The 25,749-nt window shown below is 45.4% G+C and overlaps 1 protein-coding gene across 2 annotated transcripts in view; it reads right to left on the reverse strand.

The window, feature by feature from the left end:
• Positions 1 to 25,749, reverse strand: part of pard3ba (par-3 family cell polarity regulator beta a) — a 149,315-nt gene that overhangs the window by 52,413 nt on the left and 71,153 nt on the right. For both annotated transcript variants that reach the window (XM_071923785.2, XM_071923786.2), the window contains exons 16-19: positions 24,570 to 24,679; positions 20,591 to 20,635; positions 10,668 to 10,883; positions 9,022 to 9,226 (exon numbers count right to left, since the gene is read on the reverse strand). In XM_071923785.2, coding sequence (XP_071779886.2) covers positions 9,022 to 9,226; positions 10,668 to 10,883; positions 20,591 to 20,635; positions 24,570 to 24,679 — 576 coding nt within the window. The remainder of the gene's footprint in view (positions 1 to 9,021; positions 9,227 to 10,667; positions 10,884 to 20,590; positions 20,636 to 24,569; positions 24,680 to 25,749) is intronic.

The raw sequence follows: 25,749 nt of genomic DNA on the forward strand, positions 1-25,749 counted from the left end.
TGTCTTGTCTTCCCTCTTCCCTTCCTACTTTTGTCAGGGAAACCATTAATATTTAACGAGACCACTGGGCTACGCGCTTTATTCTCACACTCTGCTATTGCGGAAGGTGTGTGTGTGTGTGTATACATACAGTACATAAAATCTATACACACATAAAAATCAGTAATTGGGTGGCAGTGAGGGTGATTCCTCTGCTGTCGGTCCTATACATCACTGCTTTTAACAGAGTGGTTATAGACAATCAATGTGCTGTAAACAATATATACAGTGCAGAGTGAAGACATCAGGACAGAGGCATCGGAGCGCGCACACACACACACACACACACACACACACACACACACACACCCAGACAGTATACATACAGTCATACAAATGCAGACAGACACACACAACCAGAGAGAAATTGCTTGGTTAGACCGCTGATAAAGCCTAACTGCAAGGTGTACAGCTCAAAAATGTCCCTCCAGCCACAGCTTCACCCAAATTCTCATTTTGTGAATTTTCTTTGTTTTTTCTCAGTGCATATTAATGCACGGTGAATTACATGCATATTAATTCACGTTGGATGGCATGAATTCCAGCGAGATCTGACGTCCTGACATCAGCGACGTATCAGAAAGCAGCAAAATATCAGTTATATTGTTAATTGTGTGATACCCCATCCATGCCTATAATCTAGTGTGAGCATATTTACTGCTGAGAGACAAAACAATGTGTTAAATCAGTCATTATGTGTGTGATACAATGCATTTTCAAAATAGGTTAGGAATTTAAGAGTCTTCTAGTGTGTCCCCAGCCTTACATGTGGTGAAAAACTTGGAGGAGGCAGTGGTGAAAATGCTAATCCACTCCGGCTCCAGATGAGATCCAAGCGCAGCCCGGGAAAGGTTAAACTCCTGGCTTCTCTGGCCCTCCACACCTCTGCAGACAAGACACACTTAACCTTCTCCGTCTGGAAGACAGAGGTCTGGCTCTGTGTGTGTGTGTGTGTGTGTGTGTGTGTGTTTCAGTGTGAGGGAGACAGAGAGTGAGTGAGGGGCAAGGACAGACAAAAGCAGAAAGAGTGCATGTGTGTGTGTTCTTGCATATGTGTGTCATTAGCGGACCCTTAATGACAGAAGAAGCCCATCCATCACTCTTGGCGTGATGATGACTGGACAGGACATACCCGCCATTGTAGGTGGCTTCCTGGCGCCCGGTGTTTTGGGTGTACGTGAGCGTGTGTGTGTGTGTGCGCATGCCCACGTATGCAAGATCAAATGCTAATTGGTCGCGACTGTTTCCTGTGGCCACATGGGTTCCTTTAATTGGCCGGTGAGTGATGGGCAGTCGGCCGCTGAAATGCCGTTGAGCTGTCTGGCCGATAGGATTCGTCTGATCTTCAAACCGTCCATCCCTCAGGGTCAATTCAAATGTCATAACTCGATAGGGATTGATGGATCGTGAAACTGATCAACACAAATGGATGTCTCAGCTCGCCGTCTCATTTGATAATTACCTTATGGTCAATAATTCACTGTACAAATGTGCGTATCGTGTTCCCCGGCCGGATGAGTCACCGTCGTTACCGGTAGAAATAAAAAGTTTCATTTCAAAATGAGATCGCCGCCATTTGAAAAATGTGACACCTACTCTGGTAAAATGATTGCTGGCATGAAAGTAAAACTCAGCGCTGAACATTATTCAAGTTAGTAGCTTTCTGAAGACCGCTTCATACATAATAGTAGGAAGTGGGAGGGTGTAATCATCTGTGCTTTTGAAATACTGAGTAATGGACAACAAGCAACATTATTTCTTTCAAAATGGATATATAGAGTGTTTTGGAATTATTCAAATATGAGTGGGGAGTCAAGGAAGATAACCTGGGTGGCAGAAGACAAGGGAGCTCATAACTTTTGAGAAGGGACCCGGATCGAATTCCCAGATTTGCTCGGAAAGCCTTGGAGGAATACGGTAAACAAGCCATATTGCTGATAAGCCCACAGATAAGGTAATTAATTCTTAGCTGCTGTGGTGGAGCTACTTCACAGTCAAACAGCTGAAGACTAAGTGTATGTATGTAACCCTCCCCTCCCCTCCCCTCCACGCTGTGGGCCGGTGCTGTAAATAAGAGAGCACTCTGAGCCAACTGGTCCGGTTGGAAAAGAGGAAGGGAGGCAGGTGGAGCCGAGGCATGAAAGACAAGAAACATAAAAGCCTTTCGTGTGAGAAGAGAAGGGGGAATTTCAAGGAGAGATGCGGAGAGAGAGACAGAGGGAAAGAGAGAGAGAGGCGGGAGGGAGAGGCGGAGGCTTGTTGTGACGGCCCCTTTATCAGCTGATATATATGCATGAGGATTTCCTCATCATCTCCACTGTCAATTCCCCGTCCCTCTGATATTTGACTGACAGCTCACATCAACACCAATAAACCCGCACATCATTTCAGGAAAGCTGCCCAACGCGCTGGATGGAGGGTAGAAAGAGGGAAAAAAAAGTTAATTTGTTTTTCCGAAGGCTGCCGTCGGTGATAGCGCCCGTGTCTGTTTGCCTCCCTGGCAAAGTTGTAAATTAGAATTGCGCCTCGCTAGCAAGTACAGGAGGCTGCCCCTGCTTTGCGAAAGCTCATTTGTGACGACGCTGAAAATACTTGGCAGGTTTTTCTATTTAGGGCGGTGGCAGTCTCGCAGGGAGCAAATTGTGCACAAATTTGAATTATGAAAAGAAAAAAAAAACGAGAAAGGAAATAGCTGTCATTTTACTACTTTTCCCTAAGAAGGGCGAATCGCTGCTCGGTGTTAACAGCATTCCAGTGTTATGGTACATTTTTGGGTTGAGGGGTGCGGTGGGAAAAACCTGTATTAGGACTCGTCAAGGCAGACAGGCTGGAGAGCCGTAATGGCTTCAAATAACTATGACTGACTGCAGGAAAATGTCTTGCAGCAGAGAGGAAATGTACAAACACAAAGCCTCACGCACACCATGTGCACTGAAGATATAGATAAAGAAAAACATGCACACACAGACCCATACGTATGCCTACGAACACACACACACACACACACACACATACACACACTAATGGGCAATTCCATGTTCCTCTAATGGAAGGTTATAACCAATAGCAGTAAAAGTGCAGCAGAAAAACTTAGATTGACCCTTAGCGTTAGGATTTGCATGATTGCCGAGTCCATTTCTTTAATTGAGGCCAATCTCTGGACAACATGTGGTTTTCAATGCAAATGTGGATGTATGCATCCTGCTGAAGGACTTTACATTCCCTGGGTGTACACATCTGTGCACGCATTTAGGGCAGCGCTGATTAGTAAGCCGAGGCTGTGTGTTCCACACTTGTCAAGTGTTTAAAGGAAAATGATTTGTGGTTTGGAATGCATTATTTACAGGGATAAAAAGGGGAATAGAGATGAATGGGGAGAGATAATGCTTATCCACAAGAGATATAGGTTTATCCTGTGTGCAAAATGTATGGCCTTATACATATTTTACTAAAGGGAAGACTAACATTGATAAATACTCCAGTTTGAAGACTCCACTCCAGCTCCTTTCACAGCTCTTGAACGCCAGGCAAGATGGTGGATCAAAGCAATCCACCTGCAGTGCATTAACCGACGGTAGGATTAGGTAACGCACCTCCAATTTACCCCCATCACAGCTTAGAGTCAATGCTGAGACACCCACACAAACATGTCACAGGGATTTTGGTATGCCTACCAACACTGCTGACAACCAGGGGCCCATTCCAATAGTCTAAATGTATCCTTCCTTCCTTCCGTCCTTCCTTCCCGTTGGTGGAGTTATTGCTGGTCTGATGCGATTAAAGTCACAGTCTGTGACAGTTTCATATAAATAAACGTCCGTTTTGCTACTCTCTATTTCCGACTGCTATCACGCAATAGTGATTCAACCTATACACAGACCATGAAAGCGTGTCTGGTAAGTGTTTCCCGGGAAAAATGCTCTGTCACACAGGAAGTGATGTGTTTTATGTTTATAGCAGTGGTAATCATGATTTGTTTGGAATACATAGAAGAAGAACTGGGTAGTTAGCATGAGCAGTGATAGCCACCATGTCTGAACAGACAAAGAAAAGAGAAACTCAAACTGCATCAACAGAAAACTCAAGGAACAAGACGTCACAGTACTGGACACACTGTTTGATTGACAGGTGATCTCTGGGAAGTGCAGTGCAGAAACACCACAGCAATGAGCGCTTAGTGACAAAGATGGAGACAAAATAAGGAAAGGATCTCACAGATTACCACCTTAATTGTGAGAGATGGACTGTGCGTTTGATTCAGCAGTGGACAGGAGAGCTCACTTTGTCTAACCTAGCACGGTTAAATAAGTAGTTTGTTCAAGGAAGCTGAATAGAGAAAGAAGTGAAGGAAAGGCAGAGGAAGGAAGGAAAGAAAGAAGGGAGGAGGAAGGAAGGAAACGAAGCCATGTCAGGACAGACGGAGGAAGGAGGACTCATCATGAAACGAACGAAGGGAACGGGAGGAAGGGCTAAAGGAAAGGGAATGTGGAGGCGGAGTACACAAGGACAGAGCTAATCCATCTGAAATCATCTTGCAGCGGGCCCCTCCAGTGTGACAACAAGGCTTTGGTACTGTAGAGTGCGGCCCACCAGTGACTACCTTTCAACCCCGCGCATCCTGCTGCTCCGCGATAGGATAAGAGCGGAACGGACGGCGCTAATTGGCTTGCTTCCCTGTCGGATTTCCCAGCGCTGCGTACAGAGAGAGGGGGGGATATATCATGTCGGAGGCGGATTTGTAAACAGCAGATCAAGACGCCGGCTTTCATGTCCCCCAAATTGGCGGAGGGACGGCGGCGTGCTGCCGCGGCGGGACGCCTGCTGACGGCGACAGCTCAACATTGATCCTGACTGACTGAGTGACTGACTGACTGGACGGAGGGACGGACGGACGGGGGCATGTCGGCGCTCAGCGGTGCCGGCGGAGCGCTTGAGCGATGACACACACATGGATTGGTGACACGCTGGAGTCACACACACGCTCAATAAGCAGAATAAACCGCATGTAAAAATACACACAGTGAAGCAGTATAGCTATTCAACTGCACATCAAATGTCATGAGGAGCGGCATTCACTTGGTGACACAATCCGAGAGTGTTAGTCACAAGCTATATCCTTCAAAACCTGACCTCCTGACTTAGTCATGTTGAATCAAAACCATAATAAGTCTAATCCTTACACAAAAACAAGATTGAGTATAAGCTGGAACATAAGCTGTGCACACTAGCACGAGAATTTCTGCCATATCAACTTCCTGAGGGTAAGAAAACTTGCAAAAGCGCCACATTCCTTTGTGATACACAGCAGAAGGAATCCGAGCCTTTACTCTCGGATGCAGCGATAATACGGGCCAAGGTTAAACTGAAATGAAAAAGCGTGACGCAAATACCCTTGTCGGATAAAGACGTGCCAAACCCCTTGACCAGGTTAACCTATTTGTTCAACAAGAGCACGCGGATGTGGCGGGGGTGTTGAGAGAAAACAGCGGCGCAGCCCGAGCCGCAGCGCTAGTCTTTCTCCGGTCTGTCAGAGCCGCGGACCCCCAGGCTACATTCCAGGCAAAGACTTCACCGCTGTCTTCTGAATACAGACAAGACAGCAGCCAGCCTCTTTTGAAGACTCACCCGCATGGTGGCTGCAATATGCAAATCACACAGAGGTGAACGTCTGAAGGGCATTGCCATTTACCCTGGCCTGTTCGGCAATAAGGGAGACATGATGCAAACAGGTCTGGGAGAGCTTAGTGTGGGGAAAATGCAGGAGCAGTATGTAAAGCCGTCCCGCTCGACACCAAGAGGAACGAGCGGAGAGTGAGCCAGCATCAGAGCCAAACTGATTCCTTTCTGATTCCTCACATCAAGATGTCATTTCCACACAAAATATCCATCATTTGCACCTTCACTGACACTTCAATCAACACCTACTCTCACAAAATGATTCACATTAAAATACATTGTGTTGCTATAAAACCATGACACTTCTTAAGACATTTGCTTACAAAATGTTTTTAAAAGTTGTGTTGAATCTGATGTAGTAATTCCCCCCCCCCCCCCCCCCCCAAAATATAGAGGTGAAACATGTCGCCCCCCTTGAATGATGCAGTCAGCCCTTGGGCCAATAAGCAACAAGATGCATCATCACTCAAAGTTGTTGCAGTGTCTGAGATGGGACAATTACAGCACTTTGGAATGAAACCCTTCAAATCTAAAACGATCACATATGGACTCTGCAAATACGATGTTCTCGCGGCCAATATGGGAGTTTCAGAGGTCACCTTAAACCCAGCTGTTTGCAACGTGTTGCGGCCAAAAACAACGATGTGTTCCTCAAACACTGGCGAGGCTAAGCTAAACATTTACGGCCGCTGAAAGGACAGGGCCGACTTCCAACATTTGTTGTGCTAGCTGCTGTTGTGCACGCTTTTCATTGCGGAGGCAAATTGAGGTCATATGTTTATAATTTGCCCTTTTCCTAATGCTGCCATTGGAGTAAAATAACATTTGAGAGCTGCAATTAGATTGAGCCGCGCAATATTCCAGCTAATTAAGTCATATTTCAAGTTCAATAACGATCAAGTCGGCCAGATAAAGGCCAGGGAGAGAGAGGCCAGTGTGTGGTGCAACAATCTGGAAGCTTTTCACAATGTCCATGCTTTTCACAATGAGTTGAAAAAGCGCACTGCTTCTGCGCTTGGCTGAACAATGGATTATTTTTGAGTGTTTCTGGCAATGTCGGTCCATTCAAAAGGTTGAGTGTGCGAATTACAAAGTGTGTGTGCACGCGTGTGTTCAAACTGTTTATACTGTGTGCCAGCATTCACGTCCGCGTCAAAGGAAACACGGAAACAAGCAGGAGTTGAAGGCAACAGTTGCTGTGAATGTAATTACGACTTGTCTGTCTGAATCTTTATCAGAAAACATTCAAATTTCTCTGATCGCAGCGCAAATAACTCTGGCCCCTCCACAGTGAGAGCAGGCATGAGAGAGAGAGAGTGTAAAAGGGATGGAGGGAGGGGGAGAGACAGAAAGATCACAACTCTAATATATAAACACAGACAAATGAGAAAAAAACAACAGGAAATGATATGCCTGCAGGGTATAGATGCAGAGATTCCCCTCCAAACCTCATATAAACAGACAGAATGTGTCTGTCTCTGCTGTGGGAATAGTAAAATAATGGGAATAACAACTATGTAGGTGTAACAGGAAAGAAAGATATATAGTTAAAGAATATAATCACTAGTGCATAAATGATACCCTATAGGCAGGGATGCAGTGGTAAATAAAGACGGGTAAACTATAACCTCCAGTTTGTGATCAGGAGGCAAATAACAATAGAATTTTCAGAAAAGCATTAATTTATGCTTTTTTCCCCTCAAAAGATCCTCATAACTTACATCAATTTGATACTACTCACTCTGATATTTACTATAAATTGAACTCATCAAGATTTATGTCATACTGCAAAGGTAAACTCTTATTCTGCAAATAAAATAGTGGCTAAACTGAGTTCCTGCAGTGTTCCTGTATGTATCTCCTTGTTTCTCTCTCTCTGCATGTCTGCATGTGTGTGTGTGTGTGTGTGTGTGTGTGTGTGTGTGTGTGTCCTTCCTCTTGCCCTTTCCATCCCGGCCCTACTCTCCAGCACCGGGCAAACCGCCGTGTGAAGATCTCTTCCATTATTGCCCTTGACACTGTGGCCGATTGGATTCTTATCTGCCATCTGTGGGCCAACGCTCAGCCTCCACTATCTCCCCCCACAGCCTAATTGAATCTCAAGTGTTGGAAGTGCGGTGATACACTGACCACACCGTGTCACTGCCAATAGATAAGGATTCCTGTCGGAGGATTGGACCACCACAATCACTGCGGGGACACGTTGATAAAGGGCCGACAAGCGGCTTGGGCCGGGAGTGTGTTGGTGTGACTCGACTTGGATTGAGCGATAATGTGTACCCTCCATTATGGAGAAGGTTGTGTCCATATCCAATAATCCTGCTGCGCTCGCTGGGTAATTTGTTGGAACCTAACAAGGGGAAAGTAGGGCAGGTGCACTTTTGTTTTCCCCTCACTTTCTGTATAAAACCTAACCAACTTCTACAGTTTGCAGGAGGGATGCATCAGATTTTGTGTTCGCAAAATTGCTCACTTGGCTATAGGTGAGATCCAGTGGTACTAGAGAGTTAAACGAGCTGCAAAGGATAAAACCAAACCTGCATTCACAACCACTCAGTGTAGCAGCACTGATCTAGGATCACTGGACAGATAGAGCTCCACTTAAAAATTTGAGCTCGACCCAACCTGAACCTGAAAAATCTGCCCCGAACCAAGCCGGAGAGCTCAAACAGCTTTCTGTAAGACCAAAACTAGTTGTGATTTGCTTATAATACATTGTAACGAACAGTATCTTTCATTAATGAGTTTCAACCCCAGCCCAAGCTAAACCAGAGTGAATAAATGAGAGACCCGGTCCGACCTGAACCAGATCCATCTGTGCTAATCGGGTCCTGCTGTGTCAAGCATGAAGTTCTACATTTCAACATCAGTTCAATTTGACCTGAAAACCTTAAAACTTTTCACTCGCTTGTTCAGGCCCCAGAATGAGACCCTATAATAGCCTCATTCATCCAGCCCATGACCATTTGAATTTAAAAAGTCACAATACTGGCATGGCCTTTCCTGAATTCAGCGTCATCAAGAACAGCACTAGATTGAACTTCAGCCAGATCGTCCCTCACTAATCGCAGTAGTAAGAGTTTCTGGATACATGTAAACACTGGCTAACAGAATCCAGCCCACAAAATGCTGAGTGCAATGAGAGTCAGTGAAGCCTGTAAGCTCAAACTCCTCAGAGGAAATCCTTGCCAGTTCCATGAACAGCATTCAAACGTTCAATCAATGACCAAATACAAGTGGAAACGAGTCATTTTTGTGATACACCATTGATTTTTAGGATTAAAAGATGCTAAGAAGTCCTCCTACCTTAAGAGACCAAATCCCTTCTTCTTGGTCTTCTTCTCCACGTCCTCGGTGGAATCCTCCGTTTTCTTCTTCCCTTTGCTCTTCTTCTCCTTCTTCTTCCCCTTGGCCTTCTTCTTCTTCTTCCCATCGTCCGTGTCCAGGCCCTGGCGGGAGGAGCCGCTGGCGGGCGTGTCGCGACCCGAGCTCTGCTCCGATAGGTCGTCGTCTAAGAGGGGGGAGGGGCCAGCGGTTAGGGACCAAGGTGTGAGGGCAAAGGTCACAGCAGATGCACAGACATAGCCGGATACAGACTCACTCACTCACACACACACACACACACACACACATACAGCTGCACGTGATACAACATTTATCAGTTCATTCTGTGTGCATATCTCATTTTGCTGTCCAGAGATCTGTGCGAGCGTGTGTGTGTGTGTTGTGTGTGTGTGTGTGTGTGTGCACTATGTTCAGTAGCCTAGTTAGTGTTCCATTAGGCAGCCTCTCTCCCAGTCCAGGGGGCTGGCCAGAGGCAAGTCTCCACACCTGGATGGGCTCTACCGGCACAGTCATATCCATTTGCCCACAGCAGATTTTCACCTTCACAAGGCCAGCTCAGGACACAACACAACTGGGTCAGATAGTAGTTGCAAATAAGTCTCAGTGTTTGGTTCAACATGGGAGTACAAGACAGGTGGGGTTTTCCCGCACCAGCACACTTTTGATAGATTCAGGTAAGCTGTTAATGACAGAAAATAATGTTGACTTTGAAATGCTTCACAGGATTCTAAATAGAGCTTGCAAATTACATTGACTGAGCTCAAAAAAGCTGAATGAATGTAATTACAAGGTGATCTGACGAAGATCCCTTGCAGGATTGAAATGATGTTATTTAATTTGGGAGCGTTCATGAGCTTTGTTCGGACTCTTCTGAACTGAACTATTTGTTATTCACTTTAAATGCTCACCTGTGATTGGCTAAACTTCTCATTGTATTATCCTTTGTGGCAAACTCCATCCTCCCAACACAAAAGTAGCCATTTTGCAAATGCTATTTGAGCCAGGTGTGGTCCATAGATAGCAAGGTAGTTATTAATAAATACAATGGTTGATGGGTCTTTTTTTTTTTTGTTCACTCCAAATTTGGCCTAAAAACTATACTCAACACTGTGGATGCACTAAATAATTTCAGCTAATGTGGAGAATGCTATTCACTTTTGTGCCTACTGTCCTCAGTAATCACACACACTCAATATCACACATGCACGTATCTGTGAGTTCAGAAGGTAGAGCATTAAAAATGTGCTGCTGTAAGATATAAAGTTCCTCTTCCTAAATTGCTGACTGGATAAAATCATATAGCATTTCATTAAGGTACTTAGGCTAAGCACTGTCCCTTGGCAGGCCCCTGGCTCTTCTTCAGTGCCAGTGTGTTATATAAAGGCGAAGGGATGCGCATTGGCAATGTAGCCACTAATGTAAAATGGATACAATGTCTAGGAAAGAATCCCAAGTTACACCAACAGTGATAGAAAATTCCCTTAAAGCTTCCATTATTTGTTCTGTCTCTTTTCCATTGGTTCTCTGGTTCATTTTACAGGGACATTTCTCCCAAAACGGCTGGACTTGAACCTTCCCGTCTTTGAAATGTTTCCGACATGTCTTACCGTCTTCAGAGGGTCCTTCGTAGGACTTATCGATGGCGGTGCGGAAACTCTGGTTGCACCCCCGGCCCCGGACCATGTGCGGCCGCGGGCGGTGGAAGGGCACCGGGGCCTGGCTCCGGCTCTGCCTGGCCTCCGACACGGCCGTCTGGAGGCTCTCCAGGGAGCTGGACTTCCACAGGCCCAGGGTGGGGCCCAGCGCTCCCCCTGCTGAAGGCTCTGAGGGACAGACGGAGGAGACAAGAGGGGCGGGGCGGCCCGTGAGCGTGGAGGTGGATGGATGTTAAAGAGAGAAGACAAGGAAAAAGAAGAACCTAGGTGAGGTGGGAGGAGGGAGTTTCATTCCGAAATGAGATATCCAACCATTAATAAAATGTGACAGAATGATTTCTAGCGTGAAAGTGAGATGTTATATTGAGCATCATTGAAGCTGTTAGCATTGTTCTTGTGCCCTTTGCTTACTAAACAGTAAAATTGTAGAGGATGTACTCATTCTTATTTATTTACAGGGTATCTGCAGGTTTTAGAAAGCCAAATTTAAAACTACCTGGAATTGCATTTAAGACCAATTTAACAAGCACAGTAAAGAAAAAAACGATCTGCCAAAAAGAGACTATTTTTGATCGAACGTGGCTAATGAAAGTTCTGAAGCTATAAATGAGCACAAAAAGAAAAAGGACAACTAGGAAATTAAATGTTTAGGGACATGAGGTATAATTATGTTCCTGTTCTGTATTAACTCAGGTGTGTATGAATTTAAGAGTGGACATGCACAGGCATCAAACATAATGAAACCAACTTTAAGTGCAAGTAATGCAATGCAACGTAGAAAAATAAAACCAACACTTAGGGTTAGGGTTACCAATCATTGCCAACCATATTTTTTGCAGAAACAATTCATGGCATTTGCTTTATTTCTTTTCCTTCCTTCCTTCCTTCCTTCCAACTCTGCCTTGACTAAATATCACTGAAAGTAAAGAATTTGTCAATATCTCGACCTTACTTCATATTTGATTCAAAATGAAAATTGAAAAATGAATCTGTCGTTACATGGTGAAAAAATTAAGAGCTCTAATAATGATATTAAAGATATTTTAATACATTTTAAGGCATTAAATGTTGATCATGTAAGACTTTGAGACGTTTTAAGGACCTGCATATACTCTGATTTAATACTGAGCAATGAACATCAGCTAACATATTTTCCCCCAAATGCATATATAGCATTTTGCAATGAAACTCAACAAGGTTGAATCCAAGAAATGGAAGGCGGAAAAGATGCAAAGGAGGGAGGCAGGTGGGAGAGAGAGCAGGAGAGAGAGGAGGAAAAAGGGGTTTTTCGAGAGAAAGGGAGAAAAACAGAGTCACAATCCTATAGGAAAAAAAAAGGATATAAAGGAGGGGAAAAGAAACGATGGATGAGGTGAGTGGTACAGGGACGAGTGAGTAACGGCACTATGGGAACTGACAGGCTCATGCATAAGCAAAGGGAGAGAGGGGGGAATAAATGAACTGCCATCATACAGTGCTCAGGTGTGGCCTCCAACTTGAGAGGGAGAGAGAGAGAGAGAAAGAGAGAGAGAGAGAGAGAGAGAGAGAGAGAAACAGAAAAGCAAGAGGAGCAGAATGGCGATGAAGGCCACAGCTGATTCATTCAAAGTGGGTCGGAGAGGAGAGGAGAGGAGTAGAAAAGGAGGCACCGGAGAAGAGCAGGAGCGGTGCGAAGAGAGGAGGGAGGCTGAGACGATCGGCGTGAAGATGTGGAGGGGGAGAAAAAAAGGAAAAATGAGAGGAAGGAGAAAAGAGAGAAAAGGTCACGCAGGAAAAGGCTACCGCATGGACAAAGGACAGTCAGCTGCTGGAGCTGCCAAAGCGGGACAGGATTTAGAGCGGGGCGGGACGGGTGAGCGAGAGGGGTGAAGGACAAACACTTTCGACTCAGCAAACTGAAATGCATCCCATCCCAGGTGTGTATCGCGATGAAACGGCGACAAGCGCTCTTTTGACAAGTTACAGACAGGATGCAAGCAGCGCTCTCTCCCTTCTGAAACTTTCCTGTAAGGACGACTTTCTCGCGTCGCGGCACTCACTGCTTAAGACGTTTTTTTTTTGTCATTTCAGAGGCTTCAAAAGCTCAGAACTAGAGCGTGGAAGGGGAAGTGAAACTGTGAGGAAGCGGGGCGATAGAGTCGAAGGGGGGAGGGGGAGGGGGGGGGGAAGTGAGCGGAGCGTCGCTGCCTTTTAAGTCCTAAATTGACTTTCTGAGAGGAAGTGGGATTTATGGGGAATAAGGGGTTATAAATAGAGAGGGGGGAGCGCTCAGGAATAAAACGCTCAATTTGAGAGGCAGGATTTGTGTCACAAATGTAATTACGGCTGTCCGGCTCGCAGCCTGATAGAATTAAGCTCCTTGCCAGCGTACTGCTGCACTATACACAGAGGGAAACTGTGTGTGTGTGTGCGTGGGCGCGTGTGTGTATGAAAGAGACCATGTGAGAATTTTGGTCCGAGTAAAAAAAATTAAAACTCATGATACTGCCTGTATGAGATAGTGCTGCGTGTGTGTCCTTGACTGCCTCACATGAGATATGAGAAGAAACGAAAGCGCGACGCACTGCTACTAGAGCGTGCGTGTGCGTGTGTGTGTGTGTGTGTGTGTGTGTGGGTGCGCTCACTCCATGCATGTCAGGCAGTTGAGGCTGGAGGTAAATGAATAATGAGGGTTTAATAGGATGGATGAGCGGGGGAGAGCTGGCTATCATCGCCAGCTCGATCCAATGGAGGGTGAAATCAGCGTTTATCACATATCGCTGCCCGCTGTGCCAGCAGATGCTCTCACGGATCCGTTCGCATCGTGTCTGCCTGATTGCCACTGATACAAGCTGGTGCAGGTCTCTCACAAACAGCCAAACAGCCGAACAGGCCCGGGACGATGGACGGTGCCCTTCATAGCCGTAGCGCCCCTCCATTGAAGCTAAAGTAAAAATCCGAGACATGTTCCTATAAGTAAATGTCTGTTTTGCGATCAGTGATTGATACCATGCGATAGAGATGCAACCTATAGCCAAAGAAGAAGACAGAAACTCAAACTGCATCAACAGAAAATCCAAGGAAGAAGACGTCACAGTACTGGACACACTGTTTGATTGACAGGCGAAGAGCAGAGAAGAAACACCACGGCAATGAGCACCAAAGCCAAAGTAAAGATAAATGAGGAACTCACGGATTACCACTTCAAAATGGTGCTTGCATTTCACTCCCTCTTCACAAACACGCACACACACTTAAAGCGTACGCAAACAAATACCCATACGCGCGCGCTCACACACTCACACACACACACACACCTCTATGTGATATGTATATTGAGACTTCAGTAGAGGCTGACTGCTGTCTTGTCTGTATTCAGCAGACAGCAGTGAAGTCGTTGCCTGGAACGTAGCCTGAGGGTCCCGTGGCACTGACAGGCCCTGGAAAGACTAACACCGCTCCATGACACTGCTTTGTAGCTTAAAAGTGTCACCTTAAAAAGTGACTGTGACACGCCTGCTTTGAACCCTAAAGCAAACACACTGATAAAAAAAAAAGAACGTCAGTGAAATATATAGTTGTCGAGTTTTAAGTACACATTTGATGGGGGGGTCGAAGCAATATCAATGACCAACCATATTGGTATTTTGTAGGAATTTTCCTTTTATCCTTGCCTCACCCTATGGTGTGCCTGTGTGTGTGTCTCCTACTGATGACAATATTATCAATTCTGGAGTGAAGTTGTCCGCCAGACGATTCCCATTATTTCACCCACTGAACGCAAGTATAAATGAATCCACAATGCCCAAATTACAGCCTTTGCTACACAGACTGTGTAGTACAAATTTGATACGCTGCTCAGTCTTAACACATATGCATGCACAGCTCACACACAGACGCTCACACACACACACACACACTGCAGAACCCTCCCATCTTGCCTCACCAATTACACTGCCCAGTGCAGTGGATGGTAACACCAAGCTATTACACAGGATATTGTGTTTTTTTTTCATATTGAAATACTCATAGAAACTTGATATTAATTTGATACTGTTCCAGCTCAACACACAAACAGAAACACACAAACACACACACACACACACACACAAACTTAGACACACTCCTGAACCCTCCCACAGTTCCTCAGCAGGGTTTTAACACTTACCTATCAACTGGACTACAATGTGCTCTACAGCAAACAGCTTTGCAGCAGAGTGGCTGAAAGGTTGCCGCGGTTACCAGAAAGTGCCCCCTCCATCAGAACCCCCCCACCCCTCCCCCCTATTGTGGGGGAGGAGGGGGATTTTAAAGGTGAGTTGCCAAGGCGACACTTTAGCCAACTCTGCATAGGGGCTTGTTGCTCCTGGCCTTTAAATGGGGGACATAAGCAGTACAGAGAGCACACACACACACATGCATAAACACATGCATGACCACACGGATGCATACACACCACAGTGAATATACGATACTGGCTATACACAGATATATTTACAGAAACACACATGTGCATGAACACACACACACACTTTACTCTTTCATCTAGGATCCAATCTCAGGACCAGGCAATAAAACCTTCCCATTATTCTGGGAACCAGTAAAACAGGCCCTATCCTTCCTTTTCCTATAAAAACACATGTCATATAACCGTGGACAGACACCCTACACACCTGTAAAAGAAAGCCTGCTCTCAGTGTCGCCCGGTTTCAATAAAGGTTATTGAATTCAATCCAATAGGAGCCTTAGAACCCACTGAGTTACAAGGGATAGAAAGGCCCCTGCCTGTGCCGCCGTGTTTCAATAAAGGTTATTGAATTCAACAGCAGCCTTAAAAGCCATAGAATTGCAATGGATATTAAGGTTCCTTCCTGTGTTTCCCCATTTCAATAAATGCTACTGAATTTGATTGGATACCTTAAAACCCACAGAGTTAAAATGGATAGAAGCAACACTGGTCTACCATGGTGCGGTAATCTCCTTTGCTCCACCTTAGATTAAATGTACTGTATATAGGCCTTAAAGCCTTTATCGGATCAAACCTATGTTGACATGTGAGAGCACTAGGAAGTAAAAAGGCATCAGAGGCATGAGGCACATGTCAGATTTAAAAGATGAATAATGTTTTGGTAGCAATGGGAGAGAAAGGCATTAAGGTTCGGTCTTCATGTCCAAGCTCTGGTGTGACAATGCTGACTTCAAACTGAATCGCTTGAGACAACCGACCAGCCAATCGACGTACAGTCCAATTACTCTCCTGGCCAATCAAAAATCCGTTCCAATTAAAGACCTGCCCAATCATCCCCCCCACCGCTGCTTGAGTGCACTCAGCGATATCAGGGGCGGTGGATGGAGCTGGATGGAGCCGGATGGAGGCGCTGGCCTGGCGGTAATTGTGTTTGGATGTTTCGATGTATGAGGGGGTGGGGGGCGTACGGGCCGTATGTATTTAGCCCCGACTAGATGAATGGCTTTAATAACCGGAGGGGACTTAAAAGGCCATTTCATAATTACTGCTCACCTTTACTGGATTACAGCGGCGCTGCGGGGGTGGCGGGGTATGGATGGGGGTTAGAGGGAGCCGTGCAGAGTGGGACATGTGCCATTTGTAAAAGCGCGGCGGCTAAAAGCGCTTGTGCAATGAGGGAGAAATGCAGAGCGCTTACGGTGAGACACACACGCGTTTGTATTACTGTACTTGTGAGGACTACATTCATTGTCTCCACTACATGCCTAACCTTACATATAAACCTAAACTGAATCTGAATCCTAAACCCAAGTGCCCATGCTTGTAAGGATGGAATTTGGTCCTCATAGGTATAGAAATACCACAACAAACACACACGCGCACACACACAAACAGATGGCCCTTACAGACAGGAGGTGATCAATCAATTCAAATCGGCGCAACATGGTGACTTTCAACTTAAATCAACGACGACACGCCGGATGTGGAGAGCGGAGGGAGGGAAGAGCAGAGACAGAGAGAGAGAGAGAAAGAGAAAGGGAGGGACAGACAGGGAGAGGCGGCATTGCATCCAAACAAAGAGTGCGAAAACAAAGCAGCGGGTTCAGCGCTGGCGGGGCGCCGGCTGGTTTTAAAGTCTAATTGCGCGGAGAAGGAACAACAGGGACTAATGGGCGCAGAGAGCGATGGCACCGGTGGCGGTGCTGCAGGGTTTAGCTGTTAGCTAGCCAGCGCTAAACATCCAGACAGCAGCGGACGAGGCTGCGCTACCTCCAACTGATCTCCAGCCAACACACACACACACACTGAAAACACACACACACACACACACACACACAGAAACACACATATACAGATAGAAGAGAGAAAGAAAACAGAAATTAACTGAAAGAAACACATATAAAGACAGAAAAAACACAAATAGCACACACATGCACACTGAAAGAGATACACACACACATTTATATATAAAGAGAGAGAGCGGCACACATAGACAAAACCACACACACACTGATACACACACATACACACTACTAACAAGTAGAGGGGGATGACGGCTGAGATGCAGTACTGCAGTAGAACCCTCCACCTAATGATTGTGTGTGTGTGTGTGTGTGTGTGTGTGTGTGTGTGTCTGGATGCGTTCCCGGGTATGTGTGTGTGTGTGTGTTGCGGAGAGGGGAGTGTGCTGCCAGGGGAGACGCTAAGGGACAGAGATGGAGGGATGTCTGTCCACTCCTTTTCTGGCTGTCTGAGGACGCATACACACACACACACACACACACACACACACACACACACACACACACACACACACACACACACACAGCCTGCCTGACGATTACTAGTGTTGGAAGACTCTTTTCATTTGTCTGTCTATCCCTCTCTTTCAAGCACAAATGGAGACTGCTCAGAATAGTTACTCTCTGCTGTAAAAGCATGTACATTTCTCACACACACACACACACACACACACACACACACACACACACACACACACACACACACACAGAGGCATTAGGAGATGCTGGGCCAGAGCTGACTTAGTAGAGGAAACTCAAAAGCTGGAGCATGTTCACCATAATCACATAAGGCTGGAACAGATACAGAGCCACAGAGGAGAGGGAGGGAGGGGGAGAGAGAGAGAGAGAGAGAGAGAGAGAGAGAGAGAGAGAGAGAGAGAGAGAGAATAATCAAAAGAAAGGTAACTGGGAAAGTGAGAGCAAACAAAAAAGATGAGCCTGTTGAGAGGGAGAGAATAAAAGCGATCATACAGACAATCAGATGCAGGAGAGGAAGAGAGAGAGAGAGAGAGAGACTCAAGATAACTGGGAGAGAGAGAATACTAAAAAGGGGATGAACCTGGTGAGAGAGAGCAGGAGAGAGAGAGACGTGATCGGAGAGAAGTGATTGGAAAGAAAGAAAAAGGAGGAGAGAGAGAGAGAAAGAGAGAGGGAGACAAAAACAGAGATAGGGACAGAGGGAGCGGTAACGAAGATGAAAGCGAAAAAGAAAAAAAACAACAAAAGCTGTACCGAGGTTTTTAGAGGAAGGGATCAGGAAATCCTGAGAGTGGAGACTGAAGATTCAAGAAGAGAAGAGACAGGAAGGGAGAGAGAGAGAGAGAGAGAGAGAGAAAGCTAGAGAGAGTGACAGAGAGAGAGAGATGGAGCAAGAGAGAGAGAGAGAGAGAGAGTTAGCGGCTCTAGCCAGAGAGAAAAGGGTTTTAGCCAGATTAAAGAAGCCAGGCAGGCCTCTTAAGACCATCCGCCTAATGAAATATGTCAAAGCCCATAAAGAAACACTGAGGCCATTTAGGAACCGGGGGGGGGGGGAGGGAACTGAGGCATTGCGCAAGGAGGCCGAGCGAAAACCGCCGTGTCAGCTAAAAAAAAAAAAAAAAAAGCGCGCAAAGGCCCTGTCAATACGCATTAGCTAGGCCGTCGACGGGGGGGGGAGGAGGAGGAGGAGGAGGAGGAGGAGGGAAGAAAAAACAAGAAAGGAAAGCTGCTCTGGAGAAATGGATCGCTTTATTTATCATAGGCCATAGGGGTTATGGGCGCTGATCAGAAATGGGAGTAAAGGGAGGAGGGGTGTGTGTGTGTGTGTGTGTGTGTGTGTGTGTGTGGGGAGAAGGGGTGGGCATCAGGGGGGTGAAGCCACTTGTGGGAATGCTGAGTGTGGGGGATTTCAGGTCAGCAACGGAACGGCACTCGGGCCATTTGTATTCCGCTGGCAACAGGCTTAGTTTGCTGTTGCAGGTTGGATTTAAGAGATCTGTGTGTGTGTGTGTTTGTGTCAGAGAGAGAGAGAGAGAGAGAGAGAGAGAGAGAGAGAGAGAGAGAGAGAGAGAGAGAGAGAGAGAGAGAGAGAGAGAGAGAGAGAGAGAGAGAGAGAGAGAGAGAGAGAAGGAAACCAAAAATGTCTCTGAGTTTGTGCAAGAGAGAAAGCAAATGGCAAGTGTGTGCTGTGCATAGACTCTATGCATACCTTGTGTATAAGTCCCTGTATACACTGCATGCTCCCTCCCATCTGCACACGCTTCCATTCAGGCTGTCAGTGTTGGGCTTCACAATCACCACTAAAACACTAATCATGATTATTTTACTATATATTATGATTACAATTCCAAGTCTTAATGATAAGGGGAAGAAGAATGGCAAATATTACATCTTATATCACCATCGCTGCCATATTCAAACACAGTGGGTGTTCGAAATGAGATGAAATTAAATGTTTCTGTATGGCTGAATTCTACCATTAAAGTCATATATTGTTTATTTTTGACCTTTATTTAACCAGGGAAGGTCAACTGAGCATGCATGCTCTTTGTCAGCAACACCCTGGTTTATATTCATACTGGAGCTGCCCAGTATAACCACCAGTCTCTTTACAAGCAGCTGTGGAGCAGTTGGGGGTTTAGTGCTTTGCTCAAAGGCACTTTGACAGTAGTAGGTGAGGGAAGTGCATCCCTTTGTCCGACTCAATGGATGTTCACAGTGTGGGTATAGGCTGAATCACTGTTGTGTTATATTAATCGCAGATAGAAAGTAGCAAAACGGACATTTATTTATGTGAAAATGTTTTTACTCTAACCAGACTTCTCTAAAATAAAACAAAGTGGAATTGGCCGCGGAGTAAGAAGTGAAGCGGAGGCGGTTGTAATGCGCTGCGGCTGCTGTCAGCCGGGTGAGGATTGAACACCGTGGGCCCGCTGACCCGGACGGCCATAAAGCAGCTGGAGCCGAGACACTAACTGCTTCACAACTCAACTCTGTCAGCCGCGGAGTGGAGGGGCAGGAAGGAGCCAAGAGGAGGATGAGGAAGAACAAATGTCTGACAATAGATTAGAGTGAGCGAGGCGGTGAGAGAGAAAATGAGAATCTGCACACACGAGGTTGGTTTGTTTGTTTGTGTGTGTGTGTGTGTGTGTGTGTGGACAGGTTCAGCTGTTGCACTGCACAAGAACAGAGTGAGACAAGAGAAATGTGGTAGCATGGTAAGCGTCGTTAAAAACAAAAAATCTGTATTTTCTCTGACTGTGTGCGAGTGTGTGTGTGTGTGTGTGCAACAGACTAGTCTCAACTGTGCAAGGACACAGTAAGAATACAAAATGTTGTGACAAAATAGTGTCTTTGTGTGAGCATGTGTGTCTGTTTATGCCAGCGTAAGTGTCCTTATGTGTGTGTGTGTGTCTTTATATGAGTGTGTGTCTTTGTATGAATATGTGTGTCTTTGTATAAATGTGTGTGTCTTTGTGTGTGTTATGTGTGTGTGTGTGTGCGCGCGCTTGGGGGGACAGGTAGCTTAAAAGTATGCGCTTGTTGCCGTTTACTCTCTCCACGGCTATTGGTTTTCTCTTATCAGAGAGTTAAGGTGTGTGTGTGTGGGTGTGTGTGTGTGTGTAGTGATTATATCGAACGCTCACCTGGCCTCTGCCCCACCAGCGATCCCACATTGCTCTCGTCAGCCACTGGAACACAAAAAACACACAAAAGCACACAGAGTTAATACCATATATCAGTGCTATCCATACATACAGTTAACAACACAGATCAGCATAATACGCATCATTCCAGTGCCGTCTACTGGTGTGTAAATGGTTATACTGGTGTGTAAATGGACCCAGGTAACAGGAAAGTGTGTGATGGTGGAGGGCATGTGGGGACGAGCGAGGGAAAAGATGAGAGAGACTGGAAGAGGAAATGAAAAAGAAAAGACAAATATGAGAAAAACAAAACAGAGAGAGAGAGATTATTGTGAGATAGAGGGAGAACAGGTAGAGGTGAGAGAACGAGAGAGAGAGAGACAATAAGGGAGAAAAAAGAAAATGAGAAGAAAACACCCCCCCCCTTCCCCCTCACACACACACACACACACACCTTCACCCCCCCTAATCTAACTAAACAGGATTGCGGTCGGCCAGCGGCAGCCGCCACAGGCAGTGCACCATGGGATACAATAATAGGTTTTCATTACGCCGCCATTTCTCTTAAATAATCCTTTTCATTTTTTATGAGGTCAATTTTCCCGGCGGAAAAACAGGCGAAGGGGAGAGAGAGAGAGAGAGAGAGAGAGAGAGAGGAATTGACGGGGGAATTGAGAAAGAGAAAGGGTGAGGGAGAGACAGTGACAGGGAGAAAGAAGAGAGCGAAAGACAGGAATCATGAGGTGAGAGAGAGAGAAAGAGAAGGTGCAAGGGGGTCGAGAGAGAGAGAGAGAAGAGAGAGGTAGGGAGGAAGAGAGACAAGGACTGTGACAGACAGAGGAGGAGAAAGAGAGGAAAGAGGGATTCAGAGATAAAGGAGGGATCAAGAGAGGTTGAGAGACATGGTGAGACAGACAGACAGAGAGAGGGAGGGAGGGAGATAATGAGAGGAAGAGAGAGGGATGGCAGGTGGATCAGTCTCTATTTGTTCATTCATCCATTCGTCTGTCTATGACATGCAATTATTGATTTTTATAAAACATGGAGGAACGCTGCATCTCCCCACTCCGTTCTGTCTTTTTTTAACATTACACTGATTGGTCCAAGGAGGGCGCTACTTTGTTTCTTCCTTCATTCGTTCATTCCTTCGCTCATATGTCACATGATGTTTCAGACACCATTGATCAGATTTTGATGAAGCTTGAGAGAATGATGCATCTCAGCACTGCGTTCTGGCATTTTCATTACACTGAATGGCCCAAGGGCGTCAGACATGGAGGGAATGTTTTCTTTGTAATCAATGAAAGCGGCTTCATTGTCTGTGTTGACGCACACGCTCATCCACATGCATTGGAATATTGAGAAATAAAGTTGATATTGGCTGTTTTCTGGTGTAATGACTCACGTAAACATAAAAATAAAAATAAAGAAGTGAGACGCAAAAATACTCAAAATCAGATAAATGTAACCTAGTATACAAGTGTCTACAGCTGTAGTTTGTGGCTTTATTGTTTTTTTCCAGCTCAGCTTGTGTTTACATTTGCGCACACAGCAGAAAAACACCCAAGCTATACTTCTGCATGTTGATGAATTTGGTCGGTAGAGACGAAACTGTGGAGCAGCTCGAACAACACATGGATGCCACACTGACAGCAATTTAACAAAACACATTTAGTGGAGTTTGACAGGTGTTTGTGGGGGCTGACAGGTACTGCTTTCTATCACTGTACAAAGAATGAATTCATTAACTCATGAACTCTTGCGTGCACATAGAAAAAGCAAACACACAAAAAAAGATATAATACCACACTCATGCATTCATACACACTTTTTACACACTGTTTTGTATTACTATACTTGCTATGACTTTCCATTGACTACATTCATTAAGTAAACCCTAACCCTCCCCACTACATACCTAACCTTAACCCTTACCCCAATTCTTTTATAAAGATTATGTTTTTGGCAGAGTGAGGTTCTAGACTGGATTCAAACCCCTGACCTGGTGACACCCACTTAATCCCTAATCCCACCTAACCTTTACCCTCACCTAAACCGAATCTAACCTTTAATTCTAACCTTAACCCTAAAGTCAAGTCCTAAGCCTTTGTAGAAGTGAGGTCCTCCCTTTGGAAGGGTTTCCTCATCTTTCTATCCTTGTGAGGACATTTGATCCTCCCGAGGATAGAAGTGCAAGAACACACACACACATACACAGAATTACCACTGTAGGTGTCATAACATCCTTGGATATACAGAGCACAATGAGTTCATTATCAGAATAATTCCTGGCTGCTCCGATGTCCCATCTCAGCACGGGAGGGAGGTGTGTGTGTTCCTGTATGATCTGTGTAAGGAGGCTTTGAGTCAACAGACTATTTGCCAAGGCATCTAGAGGCATCTAGGGTCAATATCGCTCATCCCCCTCTGTCCATGGCGCTTTAATAAAAGCAGACCCTCTGCAGCTCGGGTACATGTGGCCGTAAATCCACCGCTGTGATTGACATGCAGGGAAACTCTCCTGGGAGAAAAAGGAGCATTTGTGTGAAATGGCCCTTTAAACACGGGAGCCTCTAGACGGGGTCAGCGAGGTCTTGTATGTGTTGAGTGCTACTGCCATATTTACACATGTACACACACACACACACACACACACACACACAGCTCCGCTAACTACCTTGTTTCAGCCCTGAGCGCTTTGGAGACGGAAGGGATGAATAGAACCACAGAGATAAAAAAAAAAAAAAAAAAAATGATTGAGATGGAGGACGGCCAGAGATGGAGATAGAAACAAGAGAGGCAGAGAGATAGCGGTGTGTATTCAGGGAGCTCTCAAAGGGATAGAAAAGAAAGTGTGTGTGTGTGTGTGTGTGTGTGTGTGTGTGTGTGTGGACCACCCCTGTCCGTAATGAAAGCCAATCAGCTTGGGTGGCAGAGGCGTGTGCTGCAGGAAGAAAGCCAATCCACTGAACCTAATGAACCGGGATTGGAAATCAGAGAGAGACCGAGAGAGAGAGAGAGAAGAGAGAGAACAGAGAGAGAGAGAGAGAGAGAGAGAGAAAGAAAAAAGAGACATAGAAGAGAGCGAGAGCGATGAACTCATCAGCTCGGGATAACAAGAGCAAGAGAAAGAGTTGAGGAAGAAAAGTGCTAAAAGTAAAAAATGAGGTTATAAACAAAGATGGAGGGAGAGCGACAGAGGGAAAGAGAGAGAGAGAGAGAAGAAAGAGAAACAAAAAGAGCAATGACCTTGTCCCAACTGCCAGGGATAACAAGAGAATTGAAGAAAAGTATCAAAGAGGAAAAAAAGTAAGAGATAAAGAAAGATGAAAAGACTAGAGAGAGAGAGAGAGAGAGAGAGAGAGAAGAAGAAGAAGGAGGAAGGAGGGGTCAGCTCAGGTTAATACCAGGAAATAAGCCCCTTCGTTCTCGCCATCCAGACACACATCTAGCCATGAGATTGGAAACCTCACGCCTTTCATTCAGACATAAAGAGAAAGGACGCACACACACACACACACACACACACACACGCAAACCCTCAGATGAACACACACGCACACACACACACACAAAGCAGACGGTCTGTTCATCCAGTCCATAGGAAAGCCCCTGGGTTTATGAGTTCAGCAGGTCAAATCCCTCCAGGGCATTGGATAATAGGAGAGGGCGACATATCACAACAAAGGAATGTACTGATAAGAGGCATGTGACCGTCCCTGTGTGTGTGTGTGTGTGTGTGTGTGTGTGTGTGCAGTCTGGACCCATAATTAGACTGGTATTTTTGACCGGTTTGTGATGGTTTAGACAACGATATGGTTTATATTTGTGTACTTACCCCAGAAAATACGCTTCGTCTTGGTTAGAGCGGTGAGGACGGGAAAACAACGGCTTCTTTCACTGGGGAAGGGTTTGTTTGTGTGTGTGTGGGGGGTATGCGTGTGTGTGTGTGTGTGTGTGTGTGTGTGCGGGCGCTCACCCAGATCCATGCTCTTGGAGGTCCTGTTGCGGGGTGTGTTGTCTGTGTGGTTGGCCAGTTGTCTGTCAGTATAAAGGGCTGCAGGCATGTAGGGCGCCTTCTGAAACTCACTGCCAATGCAATACAACAATCCCCATTACTTGGCGTCAATCAATCAATCAATCAATCAGTATTTACTGTCCCACCAGGGAAGCTAGCATTAAAAACACAGTGATAACGCATTCACCAAAGGAATACTTTAACTGCACAAACAAGTGAAGTGACTCAACTCTTATTGGATTTGTTGGCGACACCAACCAAAACAATAACAGTAATAAAACATCAAATTCACACACGCACACACACACACACACAGCTTGAATCATTCAATATCCTCTGTCCCAGATGGCACGATTCAGTAAAACAATGGCATAACTGTCTTCATCCAACTTTCCGAGAAGGAGCGTATTGATGTCACATCCCGAGTTTGGCCACATGAGATGCACAAACTGCTGCTCCTCAAACTTCCTCGCTCTTTTCTTCTCAGAACTCCACAGCTGCAGACGATTGAACGGGAAGATCTGCTGCAGCACAATGTGGCCTCATTTCTAGTCTGCTAACCTCCTCATCCGGTGTTTTCTTCAGCATACCTTCACTTTTAGGGATTTGGGAGACTTGCTTTGGATTCGAATTTTTCCGTTTGAGTAGGAGGCATTTTAATGTTCGTATGATACTTTATTGATGTTGAGAATGTTTCTTTTCTCTTGCCCTCCTACATAGAGAGGTCAGAGGTCAGGGTCTGCTAAAGAAAATCCTAGACATAAACTAGACTTTCGCTATCATAATTAAACTTTAAAACCATATCTAAGCATGGATTTATTCATATTTTCTAATGAATTTAACATGATGGCTCACAGCAGGGTTCCTACACTCACTTGGACACCAAATTCAAGGACTTTTACATGTAAATAACTTTTAAGGTCTGGGTTGGTGAAATTCAAGCACTCAAAATGAACTATTTTTGTGGTGAGACATGACCTAATGAGGCCTAATTTTTTACTCATGATCTTATTAAGTCAAGAAATCCTGGTGAAATCATTTTGAAAGTGTTGATGCTGGGAGAGAGGTGAGGCATGTTGATGAATTTGGGTGATATATTTTAATTTAAAAAAAATCAAGTATTTTCAATTCATTCATTTTC

This window comes from Centroberyx gerrardi, chromosome 21 (assembly GCF_048128805.1).
Source record: "Centroberyx gerrardi isolate f3 chromosome 21, fCenGer3.hap1.cur.20231027, whole genome shotgun sequence".
Taxonomy (NCBI): Eukaryota; Metazoa; Chordata; class Actinopteri; order Beryciformes; family Berycidae; genus Centroberyx; species Centroberyx gerrardi.